This window comes from Poecilia latipinna, unplaced genomic scaffold, assembly GCF_001443285.1.
Source record: "Poecilia latipinna isolate Pla-1442-1.1 unplaced genomic scaffold, P_latipinna-1.0 Scaffold788, whole genome shotgun sequence".
Lineage (NCBI taxonomy): Eukaryota > Metazoa > Chordata > Actinopteri > Cyprinodontiformes > Poeciliidae > Poecilia > Poecilia latipinna.
Genome location: NW_015113404.1, coordinates 169,856 through 190,104, shown reverse-complemented (window position 1 = coordinate 190,104; position 20,249 = coordinate 169,856). Strand labels below are relative to the sequence as shown.

At 39.0% G+C, this 20,249-nt stretch overlaps 1 protein-coding gene across 11 annotated transcripts in view; it reads left to right on the top strand.

Annotated features, from left to right (window-relative positions):
• Positions 1 to 20,249, top strand: part of mpdz (multiple PDZ domain crumbs cell polarity complex component) — a 56,413-nt gene that overhangs the window by 20,460 nt on the left and 15,704 nt on the right. For 2 of the 11 annotated variants that reach the window (XM_015046684.1, XM_015046683.1), the window contains exons 12-31: positions 477 to 563; positions 840 to 919; positions 1,055 to 1,201; positions 2,556 to 2,726; positions 3,270 to 3,449; positions 3,588 to 3,797; positions 5,179 to 5,337; positions 5,654 to 5,806; positions 7,682 to 7,999; positions 8,304 to 8,418; positions 9,080 to 9,278; positions 9,802 to 9,843; positions 10,888 to 10,977; positions 12,257 to 12,337; positions 12,452 to 12,629; positions 12,718 to 12,828; positions 13,960 to 14,046; positions 17,500 to 17,592; positions 18,559 to 18,621; positions 18,774 to 18,845. In XM_015046684.1, coding sequence (XP_014902170.1) covers positions 477 to 563; positions 840 to 919; positions 1,055 to 1,201; positions 2,556 to 2,726; positions 3,270 to 3,449; positions 3,588 to 3,797; positions 5,179 to 5,337; positions 5,654 to 5,806; positions 7,682 to 7,999; positions 8,304 to 8,418; positions 9,080 to 9,278; positions 9,802 to 9,843; positions 10,888 to 10,977; positions 12,257 to 12,337; positions 12,452 to 12,629; positions 12,718 to 12,828; positions 13,960 to 14,046; positions 17,500 to 17,592; positions 18,559 to 18,621; positions 18,774 to 18,845 — 2,636 coding nt within the window. The remainder of the gene's footprint in view (positions 1 to 476; positions 564 to 839; positions 920 to 1,054; positions 1,202 to 2,555; positions 2,727 to 3,269; positions 3,450 to 3,587; positions 3,798 to 5,178; positions 5,338 to 5,653; positions 5,807 to 7,681; positions 8,000 to 8,303; positions 8,419 to 9,079; positions 9,279 to 9,801; positions 9,844 to 10,887; positions 10,978 to 12,256; positions 12,338 to 12,451; positions 12,630 to 12,717; positions 12,829 to 13,959; positions 14,047 to 17,499; positions 17,593 to 18,558; positions 18,622 to 18,773; positions 18,846 to 20,249) is intronic. The other 9 variants (XM_015046690.1, XM_015046687.1, XM_015046691.1 and 6 more) reach the window with 8 other exon arrangements.

The following is a 20,249-nucleotide window of genomic DNA, read 5'->3' as shown; positions in this document are numbered from 1 at the left end:
TATATATATATATATATATATATATATAGGATAACAGTACAGTTTGGGAGAGGGAGGAGCTACTGGTCCCACACAACACAGTTGATCAATTGGGGAACAGGGTGTCACATTTGTTGTCACACAAGTATGACATGTTTGGGTTTATTCCCGTCTGCCTGAGTGAGTCCATCAGTGGAAACGCTCTCCTTAATTTGCCACACCACTGATCTTCACTGACCCATGCCGTACCACTCAATGGAAACAGGACATTAGTTAAGTTAAACTACAGAGAGAAAACAAAAAAAATGCAAAGTGCATTCAGCATGTTGTTTACAAAATCCCGATCCGGTTAGATTTGTAAATCCCTCTCGCAACACTGGGGCAAATGAGATCAGCGCCGAGAACAAAGAAATCTAATCGTACATGCTGATGTGCTGATGCTCATGAAGACAATTGCATTTTTGTGCACCTGTCACGGTTTTTCTGTGCTGCTGCAGCCGTCGTTGCTCAGAAGCAGTTCCAGACAACAGGAGAGGGATCTGATGTCAGCTCCACTGTGGATCATCTAACAAAAGACAAACACGGTAGGAGGCTGGGATTATTCAAGTCATTCTGCCACGGAACTACTGCTCCCACGTTTAACAGATAAGGGCTATTGTTTACAGGACCACCCAGACACACAACGGGAAGAAATACTGAGACGGGAGCAAAGCGCTAAAGTTAGATTTTTTTAGGCTGCCGCATATAAAAGAGGACTGGTGTTTGTTTTTATGGAAAACTTATTTTAAGTACTTAAAATATATTTACAATTAAGATCTGCTAAATGCTTTTTTCTTTCTTTTTCTTTTTTTTTACATTAGGGCCAAAGTTAACTCCTACTGAAGAAGACGAACTGATGAAGAAATGGCAAGAGATTCTTGGTCCAAATAATGAAGTTGTGGTAAGGATGGATTATATATACATATACGTGTGTGTGTGTGTAACAGTTAATGTATTTGAAAAACAAAAGATATTGAGCACCTTGCGAGTTGTCATGCTGGTGTCCGGGTGTTATAGTTCCTTGTTTCCTCTGCAGGTGGCTCAGGTGGAGAAGTTTACTGAGAACAGTGGCCTGGGCATCAGTCTGGAAGCTAGCGGTGGTCATCATTACATCCGTTCAGTCCTTCCCGAGGGACCAGTCGGCCGCTGTGCAAAGTTGTTTAGTGGGGATGAACTGCTGGAGGTAAAGAAATAACACCTTATTCTTGTCTTAATCTAAACATTGATTTCAGGGGATTTGTTCTTGCTTTCATATGATATAGCACTAGTTTTTTGTTTTTTTTTTGTACAAATGCCTGCTGTAACAATAAATAAATTTTTACTTTTTAAAAAAAATTTTTTTTAGAGAAGTTAAAAAACAAATTCTTTTGTCAATAAGAAAATATTACTGGATAAAACTGAAATGATTTCAAAAGTAAATGTGTTCAACATAAGTGCAATACAGGAACAGCATCAGGAGTTTCACCAAAGCTCTAAGCTACTCTAAATTTAAATCTCTAAAACAAATCTGTAATTTCCAAGTCAGCACAGTCTCACCAGCAACTTAAATCATTTTTAGAGATCTGTAATATGGAAAGCTTTTCTAAGAAAACTTTGTTTACATGAGACAAAAACACAGTAGTTTTGCACAGTAGCCGAGAGTGGACAGGGACTAATTTACTTTTCTTCATAAGATAAATAAACCACTGTGTTTGAACTTGGGCATGTTGCTTCCTCAGGGCCAAGTCTAGTTCTTTAATAGTCCCGGAGAAGTCTGTGATGTTCAGCAGAAAATGTTTTCCAGCTGTTGAGTCTCACTGGAGTGGATTTTCTCACCTAACACAAGGTGTTAAAGAGTGTTGGAAGCATTAGTACTGGGAAGTACTAATGCGTTGTATTAGGAAATCTAATTTCCTAATACAACGCAACCTGACTCTGAAGTGTTTATTTACTCAAGTCAAAAGTATTGGAGCTTTGTTTGTAGAAAACAGACTGTTGTTCTCAAGAGTTAAAGCTTAAAGATAGTTAAGCTTTCACTCCTGTAATGTAGGAAAATAACAAAATTCAGTCAGCGTGGCATGTTGGAAGTCATTGATCAGTTGCAATGAGTGCTAAAAAGGTCTAACGCCTACTAAAAATCTTTATTAATAAATATATTTATGGTAATTATTGAACTCATCCAACAATCGCCATAGTGATTGCACAAGATTCATTTCCAACTTCTGGTATGGTTATGCAGATGGTTTTGCTGATGATTATGAAATCTGTAAGTACACATGTAAAACAGCTGGGATTCAAAGATAAGGTGGTGACGGTAAGTGGGCAGTTTTTGGTCCAATATTTTAAAGCTAAAATTTCTTGACAATCCAAATCAAATTATTGGTTTGATGTTTTATTATTTTAGCAGTCACGGTGCATCTGAATGAGGATGTTGTGCTGAAAAGTGAAGTGGTTGCTCGAAAGTCAGGCTTGAATGTCAGGTCTGATTAAAAAAAAAAAAAAAAAAAAGAAGGAGTCTCAATGGGTTATAAAGTCAACACTGACATCTTCCTGTTTAGGTGAATGGGATTTCTCTGATCGGAGAGACCCATAAAGAGGTGGTGAGAATCTTGAAGGAGCTTCCAATCTGTGTGTACATGACGTGCTGTAGACCTGCTCCAGATCTCCAGATAGATATGGATACAGTCCAACCAGAACCAGATGCTTTCCCTACGGAATATAAACTGAAGGTACAGTCATATATTTGTCTTTTTCTACATCGCCGTAACAAAACCTTTGCTGTGTTTCAAGAAAAAGACAAAAAAAAAAAAACTAACAGACTGTAAAGTTTTAGTAGCACATTATGTAACATATTCATGCATTTAAAGCCTGGGGAAAGAAATTGAAAGAAAACTAGCCCAACTTGACTGTCAGTGGCTCCTTTGGCTTTGCTCCTTGATAGCCACGATGGATTAAGATGTACCGATAAGAACGGGAGGCTTAAAGTTTATTAGAAACAGTTTCAGCAGCAATACCTCAGCAGTTGCGAGCATCACAGAGATATGGGACATCAAATACAGCTTTCCTTTGGGCAGAGGGGTTTTTCATCTCTGTAGCTTTATCTGTGATAATGTTCTGAGAGCGGAGCATCCCAGAGATATTTCCCCTTTTTAACTACTGCCAGAAACCTGATCCACAAACAGACTCAGAGGGTAGGGAGCCTGTGGGCTGGGAGGGAAAGGAAGGACGGCGTGCTGTCTCATTGTGGTTTTGGGTTTTTCCTCTCCCTGCAGAATAACATCAGCAGTGCACTGGTTTCTGAAGTTTCAGAGACGAATGACATAGAAGATCCCCAGGATACAGTTACCGAAGAGGCAATTGGATCCCCTTTGGCCATGTGGGAGATGGAGATCCAGAATATCGAGCTGGAAAAGGGAGAAGGGGGATTGGGATTCAGTATTTTGGACTACCAGGTGGGACTTCATCCTTTCAAAATCTGCGAGAGGAGCGGGTTTTTTTTGTCTCGTTTAGAGTAAATCTCTCATTTCTGCTTTTTCTAACTTCTAACGCGATGGAGATCGCCCGGTGATGTTGCCGTTTTTTGCCGCCAGGACCCGCTGGACCCCTCCAAGACGGTGATCGTGATACGCTCGCTTGTTCCGAACGGTGTTGCGGAGACGGACGGCAGGCTTCTGCCCGGCGACCGACTCATGTATGTGAACAGCACAAACCTGGAGAACGCCACCCTCGAGGATGCCGTCCAGGCCCTCAAGGGGGCCAAGGTTGGAAAAGTCCAGATTGGAGTCGCCAAACCTCTGCCTGTAAGCAACATTATCTCGATTCTTGCTTTTGATTTTATTTCAGAGCCGTGTGAAATACTCAAATGCACTGCAGATCGAGGCTTGTAGTTTAAAGAGGGTGCAAATGTCCTGGAATTAGTTATTTGATTTTCCAAATAACTAATTCGGACCTTTTGATGTCACACAACGTTGGGCCCAGTCACGAGGGCTCAGCTTACGGAGAGCTTGAATTTTTTATGCAGGGAAAATGTGGTGGAGGTAGGCTGCATGGTGTAGCGTTCCACCCAACCCCTCTGTCTCAAAGGGTGACCACTTTGCACGCTCAGTTTCATTATGTTAGGGAATTTTCCATGAGCATCCACCCTCTTGAACACTTAAACAACATGAAAGCACCTGTTACAACAGCAGGTCCACCGGACGGCATGTTTGTTGCTCCGGGCTCCCGAGATCTTTTTGCTATATTAAAAAAAACAACAACAAAAAAAAAAAAACAGCTTTCGTTTTTTTTTTTTTTTCTTCCTACTGTAGAGATGCATTTTCCTGCATGAATGTGCTGTTGGATTACTCAGCAAGACCTCTGGGCTGCCGGGGTTAGCTGGATTACTGAGCTGTAGGGAGCTCTCCTGCAGGATGTGGAATGTGCTTCTGAGGGTTTTTTTTTTTTTGTCATATTGCTTTGACTCTGATGTGTGTGTGCTTGTGTGTGTGTGTTATCTTCCCTGTTTGCCTTGATGCTTTTCATATACAGATCCTTGCAAAAGTTACAGCCCTGGAACTTTTTCCACATTTTATCATGTTACAACCGCAAAACTTTTAATTGTTTTACTGGGATTTTATTTCATGAACTAACACAAAGTAGATGTTAATTGTGAAGCACTCCACTAATTAAGCCCTTGTTGCTTATTCCTATTGCTCAATCCTTCATTTATAAGGGGAATCATTTGTGGAGTGGGGAGAAGAAATTGCTGTCCAGCTGTTGTTGACAGATTTATCTGAGGTATCCTTGGAAATAAAAGGCTACGAGCATATACAGATTAATATTTGTAAGTTAATATACAACATATTGTAAATATAGCTCACAAGTTTGAGGTTGTAAAGTGAGAAAATATGAACAGGTTCAAAGGGTTTGAATATTTTTTCAAGGCGCTGTATTTTTTTATGAGCTGAATCAATCAAGATAAGGACCTTTTGACTGAGATTCCTTTCGGAGGTTTTCTGTTTCAAAATATTCTCATTTAGGTTTTTTTTTTTTTTTTTTTTTTTTTTTTTAACCTCAATCAATCCTAACCACTTCTTTTCACCTCCACCCCATACTAACTCCTTCATCACTAGACTTGGTAACAAAGAAAAAATCTCATTCCATAAAGCTGGAGACACTGAAAGAATTTCTCCACTTTCCTAGGGAATATGTGGATATTCCCATTCTCCACACCCTTTTGGTGAGCAGGAAATACCTTCATCACCCATCATCCATTCATTTGACTTCAGCAGTGTTTTGATTGAAGAAGGAGAGGAAGGAGGACTGACTGAGGGCGTCCTTTACCGAGCAGAACCTGCATTGGTTAGTTAGCTTTTGGAGACAAAAACAACTGCAAAAAAAAATAAAAAATTGAGAACACTTGAAAAGAGAAGCAGTTTGTGCTTCACTGTGATATTTCCTTTTGTCTAATTATTACAAAACGTGGTCTGCTTAGTTGAAATTATGTAACAGTTTAGGGTATTTTGACAGACAAAAAAAAAAAAGTCATTAATGTTACAATGTATTTTAGATCATTTTGCTGTTACATATTCATAACGTAGCTTTTTGTAGCTGCAAATCATGCTCAATAACTCACATTATTTTAGAGTCTCACGTAGATTTCAATCCGTTATCCCAGATTGACACAAGTGAAGGAGACCTATCTGATGATAAGGTGTTAGATCATACTTACTCTGGCATGGAGGACGACACATTCCAGGCGTCGATGATCGCTCTCCAAGGCAGCAGCTGCAGTGCTGACTTGGATTGCCTGCAGTCGTCCACACCCAAGGTAAAGAAAAAGATTTCTCAAATCACAAATGCCTGGAATAATGAAAACACTCTGTGTTTTATGCCTTCAGAGTGCTGAAACTTTTTTTTTCTTTTTTACTGTTTTTACAACCTTTTTGCGCAATCCCTGTAGTTTTTTTTCCCCCTAAAGAACTGCAGTAATTTCATCAGGCTTTAATAGGATGGTTTTGTGCTCCTGTTTTGGAGCCTGTAGTTTCTTAGCACTAATAGAATCCATCATCGGCTCCAGTTTCAGCACTACGTTGTTGAAACGTTAAGAAAAAGTTCAGGATATAGAGCTCTTTTCGTATATTCTGATTTTCTAGCATGCCCAAAATGCCTATAGGGACGTTTTGACTCTATGTCATCATGTGTTGGCAAATGTTGGTTCTGTTGCAGAGCAGGACGGGCTCTTACACATTGAAATTGTCCAGCACTCACTCCTGGGGGAGGAGAGAACACATCTCCAAATTGCTCATGACCTCAGCCGTTTGCTGCGAGGCCACAGGACGTTGTAATTGTAACGTCCTCAGCTACATATCACTTGTTCGCTGAATCTGACAAGTGAATAAGTTAAGCAAGCCACACAACACTTCTGAGTGGAGACATCCAGCTAAACGTTAAATGACACAGCAGGCAGACGGAGGGAAGCTGACGAGTATAGGCAGAGGACTTAACTCACGTAGCTCTATTCTTTGCGTGTTTTACAATCAGAAAACCTCCAGGTATTTGTTATACACTCCAGATTTTTCACTTGAATACCGTAAAGCTGCTACCTGTGTTTCTATGTGCAGAGGATGAGCATACGAAAGGGTCTGAGAATACTTAGGCAAGGCCAAGTCTTTCAAAATGTGGCCTTAAGACTGATCTTAAGACGAAGTCCAATGTCGGTCTCTAAGTAAGACTAGTTCCCCAACTGAATGTTAGATTAGATTAAGAAATAATTAAGAAAAAGAGAAAATCAGACAGATTTTCAGTTTTCTCAGCGGTCAGCGCTGACCGTGTTTACCGGAACGTCCTGATTAATTTATGATGTTCCAGGGCAGTCTGAAGGGACAAACATGTTCCTTGATGTCTGCAAACAGATTATAGCATTTGTTTCGGGTCAGACAGTTCAGCCTTCAGGATGTGCTTTTCTTTTGAAGACAGACAACGCGCCTGCTGATCATTCTCACAGCCAAGGTCAGTTTTGTCGGCTTCCCGACATTTATCTAAGGTCACGTTCTTCTCCGTTATATTAACAGTTCTAGTTTTGAACAAGTAAACGGCCGTGGAGAGTTCTTGTGTAAAATCACAAAATCTGAAACAAGTTCTTGTGTGATTGTGAAGTAGGGAGGAAACGATGCATTGATAATGCAAAGCTTTTAACTAATAATGTTATGTGTTGAGCCAATACTGTGCTCAAGAAACACCACATACTGGTGGTACGTTACCTGCTGATTTTCTTGTCAGTAGGTTAGAAACGTATGTGTTACGTGATGTAACAATCGTGGCTCTAAGTTTACTCATTTTTATTTGTATCAAATATTTATTTGTAACAAATGCGGAAAATGTTACCTCATTTGCTTCCAAATTAAAAGAAAATACTGTCTTCTGATTGATTGTTACTCTTAGAATTCAATCAATTTACTCTCTCTAAACATTTTTTTTTTCTCTGAGCCACACTCTAACCTTTATTTTCAATAAAGCTGGACTGCTTTTATAATAAAAATGTAGAACTGAAGTCCATTTTACCCTTTAGATCAGCCTTTTTCTATAACCACTGAAGGCTTTTCTGTGGCTCGTTAAAAAGAAGAGCACGCCGGATGGAGCCCGAGTGTGATTTATCCTCCCCGAGTGGATGTTCATTCATCTGCCATGCTTTGTTTCACTGTAGCTGACAGCCCGTCTGAACGTGTTGGACGAACACCCCGGCTTCGGAGACGACGCTCCGGCGTTCTCCACAGAGAAGTCGGCCTCTTACACTCCAGCGACTTTGACAGGTCACATCCCGGCGATTAATACCATCCTAAGCAGCTCGGATCAATACTTGGCAAAGCACCCGGGCGAAGAACAAGAACCAGTCGGGTGCTCAGACTCCTACGGCCTGTTTGCAGAGATAGAGGCCAAGCACATTGACCAGGAGGCACCTGTGGAGCAGCCTCTCTGTCTGATCGAACCGGTCATCTCTTTTAGAGATACGGAAGACACAATGGTAACTTCAAGTCTTTCACAATCAGCTTTCGGGGGGTTTAACTAAGCCATCGAATTTAGTTTTTTTCTTTTCTTTTCCCTTATTTAATGTCGTGCACTTTTGTCTCAATAAACTTCTCTTAGTTAAAGCATCCTCTCAGATTTTAGATACACAAAAGTAAGAGATTAATTGCTCAAAATTAATTCAACATTCAAGTTGCTTCATTCTTCTCTCGAGTGGGAGCCGCGTTTGGAATCCGCTTCAGTATTTTTATTTTTTATTTTTTAATTTGTCGTGAACAAATCTGTTGAATTATCACTTTCAGGATAAGGAGAAGGCGAGTGCGAAAGAATCTGCCGAAGACGACAACAAAGCAGCTCTGACCTCTGGGAGCAATTTTGAAAGGACCATCACAGTTGTCAAGGGCAACTGCAGCCTCGGTGCGTGTTCGGTTCTTCACATTCTTTGAATTATTTGTTTTCTTCTTAGTTTTTGTTTTCCTCTCCTGCCCCATGGGGGGTTAATGAAGTGTCGGGCCTGAAAGCGGGAGCTGGCCTTTAATTTTTCCTCTTTGGCTTTATAAAATGTAATTTTTCAGGCAGAAATGATAGCAGTAATATCTCGTAGCTTTTGTACTTAGTGAGGATGAGTCTGCCGCTATGCGAAGCATTAGCATTTTTAAAACAAAATGCCGGAGGGGCTCTTCCTAGCAAAGAGGAACTAAAGTTTGAACTTTAAGACCAAATGCGTGTTTCAAATGGTCTCTTATTTAGCTTTATTGTACACTTTAAAGGGCTGTTTTGGGTGAATAATTAATATATCTTGCCTACAAACATTGTTGTTGTTTTTTTTTTCCTGCTTCCAGTGCACATTTTATGATGTCATGGTCAAAAATTTACACAACACTGTTAATTCTTTCAACTTTATTAATAAATATTAACAGATAATGTGTGTGGTCAGTTATCTTGATAAGCTTTTACACATTACTCCGGTTTCTGGGACGTTTTCTTATGGTACAAATATTTAATAACCACTGCTTGTGAGTGTCTGTTTGTCTAATCCAAATGTTAACGAAGCCACGTTTCACCATCTGCTCTAAAGGGATGACAGTGAGCGCCATGAAAGACGGGCTGGGCATGGTGATCCGCAGTATCATCCACGGGGGGTCCATTAGCCGCGACGGTCGTCTGGGAGTGGGCGATCTGATCCTGGCCATAAACGGAGAGCCCACCACCAACCTGTCCAACGTCCAGGCTCGTGCCATGCTCAGGAGGCACTCTCTCATTGGGCCAGACCTCGGGTAAGAGGCGGAGTGGCTCAGTGCATTAGTGTGCTCGAAACTTGACAGAATCATGCAGCACTACATGAATAGGATGACACATTTTCATGATGACACAAGTGACGCGCAGATGATCTTTTCCCAAAAATCACGGTACTCGTTTAAGCATGTGCACATTCATCCGACGAGTTTGTGGTTGCTTTTTTTTTCTTTTTGTTTTGTTTTTACATCCTTCTCCTGACTGCAGACAGGAAATGTTTTCAAAAAGACTCAATGTGGTCTTGTTTTACGTCACACAAACATGTAATTTTAGACAGTGCGCACTGTCTAAAATTGTGCGCACACAATTTTAGACAGACAAATTATCCTCAGTTTCTGTGCTGCTGAACCGGAGTACCGTATTCGCACAATCACCTTGAGTCCTTGTTGAACCTGCAAGTGAATTAGACGTGTAATTATGATGTTTTCATAAATTCTGCTTGCTGAACTAAACGTGGCAGTGTGTTAGCTTTGGTGCATAAAAAGCCAACTCTTCACATTCTAGATCTGCTTGTGCACCCGAGGACGATCTGTGCCCGTTTTATGTGTGAGTATGACTAACTTCCACGCCGACGGATTCTCAAAAAGACGCTGACGCTTTTGGTTTTCCTTTTTTTTTTGTCTGGTGAGAGGTTTATCCAGAAGGATTAGGTCACCCGAGTGGTAATTTGTTTTAAACTTCAGAGTGAAAAAACAATGTCTGAGGAAACGAAATGACGACAATTGAATCCTAAAACATCCACCTGGATAAATCTCGACAGGCTGTGTCGCCTATTCATCCTACTAAACTTGCTGCCTGAAGTCATTTTCTTTCTAAAACCATTAACGCCTTCTTATAACTCACTTTTTCACGTGCGTCCCTGACATTTTGCTCACTGCATGTTTTGATGATTTTAATGAAGCATCTCATCTTTCCCATATTTTTTTTTGTAGGATTAATTTTCCTCTCCTGTCTGCATGCCATCAAGTTTAAAAAAAAAAAAATAGCGAAGAAAAAAAAAACAAAAAAACAATTGCACCCATCTGCTGAAGATCTGTCAGCCTTACTCTGATGTGTTAATGTGCCCTTGAGAATCAGCTTCTCTGAATTGTTTTCAGATGGATTTGCGAGTAGATGGCAGTTTGTCACCCATCTCTCAGCTCGGCTCGTTCGACGTACGAGCCGTCTGCTCTCTTTCAATTAATAATAGATTAGAAGAATCCTTCGGATTTGTCACGTTTGTCCCGCAATGGGTGACTGAAGACTTGATTTGCTCAGACTTTTATGAAGGTAAACAGCTGTTTTCAGCAGTCAGGTGTCAAAGTCCTGCATACATAATTCATGGACGTTTCACCTTGAGCTTGTTACGAGGAGAATGTGTTTACTGGAAGGCAAAGTGGGTTTGGTTTTGAAAAGCCAGCCTCAGACTGTAAATGAGAACAGCTGTAATGTTTTTGTCCGTTTATAGTAAACGGAGCACATTTTAGTCACGAACAGAGTTACTAATTTTCACTAAAAGTGGGAAAATTAGTTTTTCAGTATGAATGCAGGTTTGTTAATTAAAAAAAGAGGAATTTGTGAACATGTCTTTGTGTGTGCATTTGGGTTTAGTGTTACATACGTCCCCGCTGAGTACCTGGAGGAGTACAAAGCCGGCCACGAACAAGCTAAGGATGATGTCTTCACTGAGACGCCTCAAGAGTAAGTTCCCGTCCCACACACAAGGTCTGCAGCCAATGCCTGTCCTTAAGATGAAATGTATAATGCCATAAAAACATTTTTTGTTTGTTTAATTTGTTTAGGATCAGCAAGCAAATTTCAGTAGCAGACAAAGATGACCTGAGTTAATACAGAAAGCATTATTATTATTATTATTTTTTTTTTTTCACAAGTTATGTGTTGATTTATATGTTTTTTTTAATTCGTACTTATTGCAGAACGCTGCCAGTTTTTCTGTTGTGCTGATTAACCCAGTTTATGGTGGGGAGTTGAATAATTTCCATTTCAACTAAAAGAAACCTTTGATATCCTGGCTGGAATTAGTTTCCTTCCATCTTTTGAAGCATAAGTTGAGGAAGCTGTTATTTATTTAAATGTCATTTTTATGTAAGTCCTTATTATAGTACCTAGAGATACGCTGATCAGCCGAGGTTTTTCCGAGGACTATAACATATTTTGCAGGTTCTTTGATAGCGTGGGTAGTTTTGAGTCTAAAAAGAAAATGAAGGAATTAAACTATAGTCTTTGCATCAAAACATGCATCCCTAGCCCTTATTGGATTCTTATTAAACTAAAAGTAATTATAATAATAGCAAATCCCAGGACATGTTGTTGCTTGTTGTATTTGCAGAACAAAAAATAGTTTGAATTCTTGATTTTGGTGCCAAAGTCCAAAGATTACTGATTAAAGGCGATCAAGAGAAGCTCAGCCAGTCTTGATCTAAAGCCAGTTGATTAGTGCACCTTTCATCTGAAATTTAATAACAGATTAGGTTGCCGCATATCTTTCATATCAAAGTCATGCAGCTTTCCAGACTGAAATGTCCAGGGCTTTCCGTCGTCTTACAGCCCCTTTTTTTACAGGACATAAGTACAGATGTTTACAATAAACCTCTCACGGGAGATGGTCAGTGTGGTTAAAATATGAGATGGGACAATCTACCTTTAGCAAACCTGATGATAAAACTTGAAGTTTTGTCAAAGATAGCAACATTCATTTATCATCTTGGATTTTACCTAGATTTCTTATCTGACTTTGTTTACTCCAACAACTTTAGGATGCCTTGAAACGACATTTGTTGTGAAGTGGCGCTAAACGAATAAACCGAATTTCATTTGCCGTTTCCCTAAAGACACGGTCTTGACGGATAAAGTTTGTCTTATATGCCTGCAGCTTTAATAAATTTGAAAATGTATGCATATCATTTAATTTCTCTAGCTTGAATATAATATACTCTTTCCCACCTCATTACATTTTTAGAGATATTCCCAGCCTTCCAGAGCGTGAAGACGGCGAGGGAGAGGAGAGTGCCTCATGCAGCAACTGGAATCAGCCAAGGAAGTAAGTATACACTTAAAGTCTCAAACTGTAATTGTCTGAACACATTTCATCAGCACAAACGGCCCCGGCTTTTAAGTGATGATTATGAAAAATGGGAATGCTGCCTTTTCTCAGAGTGGAGCTTTTCAGAGAGCCTGGTAAGTCCCTGGGGATCAGCATCGTCGGCGGCAGAGGGATGGGCAGCCGCATGAGCAACGGGGAGGTGATGAGGGGCATCTTCATCAAGCACATCCTGGAGGACAGCCCTGCTGGACGAAACGGGACACTAAAGACCGGGGACCGCATAGTGGAGGTGATGAAGCATCTCAGTTGAGCGAGAGGTCATTTTCGGTTACCAGTTTATGCTGTTTATTTGTATTTTTATGACGCTTTTGTTTCAGGTGGATGGCGTAGATTTACGAGACGCGAGTCACGAGGAAGCAGTGGAAGCCATACGGAAGGCAGGCAACCCCGTTTCCTTCGTGGTCCAGAGTATTATTCACCGAGCCAGGGTGAGTCTGTGAAATAGAGCCCAAACTAAGTGCTATTTAACTTCCTCGTAATATAAAGGTCACCGCTGCCCCGTGTTGCCTGTTTTTCTTTATCTCCTGGGACAATTTATTCTCTTTTCAGGCTATTTAGGGGGATTTTCAAAGCTAAAAAAAAAAAAAAAAAAAAAGGGCTATTTGTGTGCCACCACTGTACTACAGTGCTTCTTAGCAGGCTGAAAGTAATTTTCAAACATTTTATTTCTGAGAGCAACATATCCTGCTCAGAATAATAACTATGGTACAAAGCTTTAACCTTTTTAAAGAGCCCCTCGTTTAAAAATCACCACATCAACAACACCGTTTGTTGTTTGAAAGTGCCCTCAGGCCTTCAAACCACGAGTAAGTACCTTCCTGCCGGGGCCGCCGCTGGCCTGGCTTCAGTGCCGTATCACTCTCAGTCAGATGCCTCTTCATTTTCACATATTCCCTTCTGCTTTTGCTAACAATTTATTTTCTCATTAGGCATGTTGCGACTCATAATCTGACACAGGGACGATTACGTTCAAGCGTGTGCAGCAATTAGCATCCCTGTTAGAAATGTGTTAAAACCTTAAGATAGGTGATTCTTTTAGGGAGCACATTTATTCAAGCCCAAAAACTGACATGTGTAAATGAGGTTCTAAGACCCACTTGTTTGCTATAGTTTATTTTCTATTATACAGACATGAGTTGTGTTACTTCTAATATATTTTTCCAAGAAATAAAGCAATTGTTTAGGTCGCCTTTGCAAGTTCACACTTTTGTTTTAGGAGCATGGTACAAAAAGTTTGCTTCTATTTTCAAAAATAAACAACAACAAAAAATACTGCAGTGATAGTTATCATTGTCTCCTACAGTTTATTTCAAATGTTAGACTTCCTGTCACGGTGCTTGGGTGACCATTGGATCGTCTTGAGGCGCATGTGTTTCAGGGGATTCGGATGCCAAATATAATACAAAAAAAATCTGGTTTGTGAAAGGATTCCAGTAAGTTTAGGGGCAGATTCTCATTCATACCTGAAATGAAAAGGCATTATAAATACTACTGTTATGTAAACTATATTATGAGTTGCCTCATTCCTGCATCTCTCCTCCTCTACTCGACTCTCTCAGCCTGAGTCAATACATAGCCCAGCTCCATCTCCCGCTGCGGAGAAACGCGCCGCAGCTTTCACATGCATGCCAAATCGCGCACGCCAGGTAATCCATCTCTCTCCTTTTGCCTCCTCCATCTCTGTTGCATCACCCATCCATCACATGTAATCTTGGTCGTATTATCGCTCCTGTCTCCCTCTTTCTTTTTGTGTCTCACACTGCTTAGCCAAGTTCCTCCTCTTTAGTTCTGCGTTTGACATACAAATAATGTTTGCTCTTATGTATATGAAGTAGAATTGGAAGTTTTCCCCGGAGAGAAACAAAAAAAATAAATAAATAAATAAGAAGGGAAGGTGTGTTTTCATCTGGCGTCATGCAGCTCTGTTCTCTTGCAGAATAATGCGGCGGTAGCTGAGAGTTGAGGCACAATGATGATGAAATGCCATTGTTCCATTATTTATACACACTCAGCTGTACAGTTTCAGGGTTGCCAACTTTCTCGCAAGAGAGATTTCTCAAATATGAGTCAAGAAGCGAGTCTTAAACACAATAAATCTTTCGGGAGGTGGAGGGTGCTGTACATGTCAGGTGAAATAGTATTCAGCAAAAGCTGCGGGCTGCTTTTTTTGTATGTGATGTTCAGGTTATGAGCAAAAAATGAAAAAATACTAATTGTTCACATAAAACAGTGAGTGTGAGGGCTTATTTAAATTAAATACATAATCTATATTGTGCCAATCTCAAGTCAAAGCACTTTACATTAAAAAAAAAAAAATAAAAAAAAAATATATATATATATATATATATATATATATATATATATATATATCTCCTGTTGTTTAGAATCCAACTGTGTCCAAATGCAGTTCAAATCAATATAATTGTTTCAATGCCAGACAATGCCAGATAGTTAGATGCAAGTTAGAGTCAAATTCACTTAACACACACTACAGTCAAATTCAGTTGATCATAAAATGCCGTCTGTTAAAATGTTGGCCATCTTAAAATGCGCAGACAGTTGCATTGAGTCGCTGACTTTGGACATCCTGAGCCATCATGTGGTGACAGTGGAGAGACAAACTCCCTTTTTTTTTTTTTTTTTACAGAAAGAAACTTTCAGCAGAACAAGGCTTAGCATGAGATGCACTGGAGAAGGCGCACCTTCTGTTGGAAAGAAGAAGAACAATAGAGGAGACATTTAGTGACGCTGCACCTTTAGAATAAGAAGCAGTGAGAGATGGGGTGGATGTATTTAGCTTCACCAAGCAATGTGGCACAACTAAATAGTTGTGTAATTGGGAAGCAAAAGAATGACCTTCCAAAAACAACAAGCCATGCCTCTTCAAAGACATTTTTGGTCATAAATTTCACAAAAGTGTAGTAATTATTTAATTTCACAAAAAAAAAAAAAAACCTAACTAAAATGAAGCCAGTATTTTCCAAGTGCCTTGATTGTTTTAAATGTTTCACCCATCGAAAAGTGTAAGTAGAGGGAATGCATTTTCTGATTGCTTTTGCCTTCAGGTGAAACAGAAACAGTGGCACTGTTTCTGTTTTATGTTTCCACAAAACGAGGCAAAAAGTTGAGGTCCACAAAATCATCCAAGATTTTCTATGATTGTTAAAAAAGACTAATCAAGAACCCTCCATGTTTCATCAGAGGCACTTTTACGAAGTGGTTGAAAAAGTGAGCCCCCCCCCCCAAAAAAAAAACATTTAATTGCCAAAAAAAATATCCTTAAAAGGTCCAACTGTTTGTGGAAAACCTCTGCTGTCAGACATGAAAATTGGCATCTAAACATGTTTTGCTTATCCTCTTTGTGTTTTCAAGTTTGTCTTTTCATATTTTGTACTGCATATCATTTTTATTGGGTTGCATCAAACAAAAAGGGGGATGTAATGTCTAAGGCTTTTACTGAAAGTGTTTATTTTCTCTTGCCTGCATTTTTGAAAGGTATTTCTACACAAAGCACTGTGCTCTAACTTTTATCTGCTAAACAAGCCTTCAATCAGCTGTGTTTGTGTTGAACTCAAAAGCAAGGTGAAATTTCTTCTGCAAGGAACAATGAAACAATGCATTTTTTTTATAAAAGGCCAGCAAATAATAGAGAAGAAAAAAAAAAACATAAGAAAGGTGATGGGGAGATAAACTGTGTATAAAAGAAATATCTCTGCAGGAAAACACAAATATCCCACAGAGCTAGAAACTTCCTGCAAGAAGAATGGATGAAAAACTCCCCAAACTTGAACTTATTAATTTTTATTTACAAGTTAATACAATTTCATTTGCATTATCCATGTACTCCTGTATGTGGCGATTCAGCCATTTTATAATGCAGTTTGAGATTCCAGCTGTAATTTTTTCCGTCCTATATATTTAGGATCCTCCACAGTTTTTGGTCCACTTTGTTTTTAACAGCCTGCATAGAAAACAAAACAAAAACAAAAAAATTCCAACAAAATGCGTATTTAAAAAATTTTTTTACCGATTATTTTCAGATTTCTGTTGAAGATGTTAAATGTATCCTATGTGTCTACTCAAGTTAATCTCCAGGGTTTCTGTGGGGTGCTGAAACTTATCTTCATGCATCTTGTTAGATGTTGGGAGAAAAGGGTGTGGTACACTTTTTAGACTGTGGGAAGAAAATGCCTGTTGGGTTTCAATGTTTTTATTTATTTTTTTTTTTTTTTATTGAGTTAAACATGCAAAATAGTGTTCAAACAAATTTTACATTAATTGTACCAGTTCTGCCAGTACAACTGGTCAAATTCCCAGGTAGAATTTTGACAGGATTTAGTTTTTACTTTTAATATTTAACCAAATATTTGGGCACGAATGCATAATTTTACCCCACGTCGGAGGGATGACGTCGTTAAATCCAACGCACTCATTCGATTATTTTTAGAATTCATTAAAATTATGAGTGAAATACAATTTCAGCCCAAGTAAGAAGCTGTTTAAGTGCATCATTAAAAGGCCAAAATTAATGGCATCCGTGGCCCCGATGGCCAAAATACAAGCGATAATGTGCGCCGCTGTTTGTTGGGGGGAGGTGGGGGGGGCGAAAAAATAAAATAAAATAAATCTGTCCAGTCACTTACTGAAAGTCATTGAGTTCCACTAAAAAACTGTAATTTGTTACCCTTGCCTGTAAAAGTAAAATGCAGATCATTCGGGGACCAGTTGTGCCGTGTAAAATGCAGCCTATCTGTTCAACCTTGAGCTCTTTCCCCATAAGATCCTGACAACTTCTTTTTGCGAGCAATAAATAATCTCAAGGTATCCTGCAGGTATCTTTAAACATTCTGTTAAAGGGCTTCAGAGAAAGTGGCCCCTCTCCAGTGTTTTTTATTTTTTCTTTTTATGTGAAGGAAATTACTTTTCTCAAGCAAACCGTTCATTTTAATGGTTACTAATTCAAATGAAGCCTTTTTGTGCTCATGTACGTCCTCTTTGTTCTTCTCCCTTCCAGCTTTTGATTGGATTCTGTCATTAAGTCAAAGACATCCCGTTAAAGTGTCATGTTGTCAGCTTGTCCGTCTTGTGTTGCTTTTTAGAAGCCGCCCCTGCCCTGTCTGCAGCTAAATAGTCGCCGTGACTCCAGCCTTTGCAGCACTAATCAAAGCTTTTTAGCGCCTGCCCTCCCTCAGGTTAGAAAGCCACCCCTGTGTCTGTGTCCACTTTCCACTTGACCTTCTGTTCTGCTCTGACTTGGGAAATCAATGTTAACAAGCTGCCAAGCTGCACATTCGGAGTGACAAAGTGTATTAAAGAAGAAAAAAAAAAAACATATATACATGAGTGTGTTGAGGTTTACCACAGCGGGGCACTTTTATTGAGGAAAATATCAGAAAGACGAATATTTTCTTTTTTCTTAAATTTTTTTTTTTTGACATTTTGTAGCTTGACTCCTCCAGTCAGAAGAGAACGTATTCTATTCTTATTTTCATTTGCAAGTTAACCATTTTCTCTTCCCGTCTTTTCTGTTTGGTTTCATCAAACAAAAGATCAAATATTATTTGAGGCTTTTTTACTCTGAGAGCTTTTTCTTTTCCTCCTGACTTCTATTGTTTGATAGGGAGTTTGGTTTATTATTATCATCACACCTCAAACATTATTATAACAGGCCTGGAGTCTGTATGAGAAAGACAACTTGCTTTGAGAGATGCTTTTCTTATATGTATTATTTATTCATTTTTAGAAAAACATACAAAAAATATATAATATTTAAAGTTTTATGAAAGTGCTTTGAAAAACATATTCATCTCGTTCAGGATTCTTCTCTTTTTTTGTCACAGTGCTTATGTTCAGATTGTGAAGCAAATGCCAACATAATGAAAAGATAGCTCCAGGAAATGCAAAATATCACACCCTCAACCACTAATTTTGATCAAAATGTCAGAAGCATCTCACACTGGCCCTTCCCTACATTTGATTTTGTGCTAAACTCCAGGTTTTACCATAGTGTCTTTCCTCACAGCTACTCTATGATATACTTTCCTTAACTCACTACTGACATTTGAGTTGATATCACACATTTGCTCTCCCTTTAAAGTCTCTTCTCACGCTATCTTGCTGCGGAGTAGAGTGATTTACCTTCTCGTCTGTCTTTAAAGCAACCGCCATCGATAACGGACTCCGTCGAGGAGAGAGCCGTACCGAATTACAGCAAGGACAAGGTTGGTATTCCAGCCGCCGTGCAGCGATATGTCGTCTCCGACGGCAAAGAGCAAACCAGCTCCAGTACACGTCCGTTCACACATGTTTGTTGTTGTTGTTGTGCCACACGTGTTGTCCTCTAAAGTTGTTGCCCTTGTTTTCTTCTCTGTAGGAGGGTGACAGTCACAGTAGAGTTTTTCTCCGCCTCTCCCCAACTAACCCTTTCACTCCTACCCCGTTTAAGGTTTGTGCGTCTTTGTGTTGTGCCTCCCACCTCTCACCTCTGCGAATGCTTGGACAGATCCGTTCACCTCTGCGTGTATTTACGTGCAACAGTCTGTTCATGCATTCACACTGTCTAACTCCTCCGCTCTCTTTCTGACCTCTTTTACATTTTGGAAAATCAACATTTGTCCTCCTCTTTAGTTGTTGCATTTTGCGTTTAGCTGCTTATTTTAATCAGAGTCAGTGCTTTATTACAACAGCATCAATGTAATTTACTTGGGAATCATATTAATTGCTAACGGGGCTTTTTTTAATAAGGTAAGTAGAAATATCTATTTAATTTTCTGCACAAATGTATGGAAAAACTTGTCTCCAAGTCAAAACAATGTGCACGTTTTGGTTAAAGAGGTGTAATCAAGTGTGGCTTGAATGAGCTAAATAGTCTAATGCTGATTCATAACCAATTCCAGGGTTCCTATGCAGTCTGGGAAAATAAAGTCTGTTTAGATTTCCATCTCTGGATAAATATGGAAAAAGAAAAAAATGTTAAAGTGTTCAATTTTTTTGAACAATTTTATATCTTTTTTTCTCTTTTTTGCACCAAAGTCCAATGATTCTCAGCAAATACAGTGGTTCTCCATTTATTTATGTTTTCACTTCCTGCTTTGCTTCTAAAACTGTAAATTCAGTTTGAACTGGATTTCTTGACCTTCAAAACTTAACAAATAGAGATACCAAAGTGTAGTTTATAACAGTATTTTGAACCAGATTGGAAAATGAAAGAGCAAAAGAAATAGAAAAAATATTTATTATGTAAAATCAATAGAGATTTCACTCTATTCATAACATACCAGCTCAGTTTTTTTTGTCCAAAATGAGATAGAAGTATAAACTTACTCAATCCTACCATGGCATTCTCAAAATAAAAGCTGTCCGTGTCTCATCATGTTAAATGACCAGTGGGTAGCCTTTTGCCACAATACTTTTGTTTTACCATTCAGCATTGTTGTTTGACTTTTGTCAATTTTTGCAACGAGTTTAGTTTATTTAGATACCTCCATTTCGCAACAAATATTGTCTAAGCATACTTTACAAAAAAAAATAAATCATTATTTCAATCCAATCATACAGACTGATTCAAAGTTCTTGTCATAATCTCCAATTCCATCCTAGTTATCAAGACATGTCGTCAAGGGCATGTTTTGACTTTTAATTAAATTGATAAAAAGGTTTCTATCTAATCGCATCATGTCATTTATACATTTGTTGAATCCTCAGATAAAAGACCATCTACGATTCAACCAGGTTCAAAGCGAATGCTTTGTCCTTAAATGTTCAGATTTTCTTTTGGAAATATAAAAATAAAAAATGTTAAGTCTTGAAAACTGTGTAATTATGAAATTTAAAAAAATGTGTAGGAACC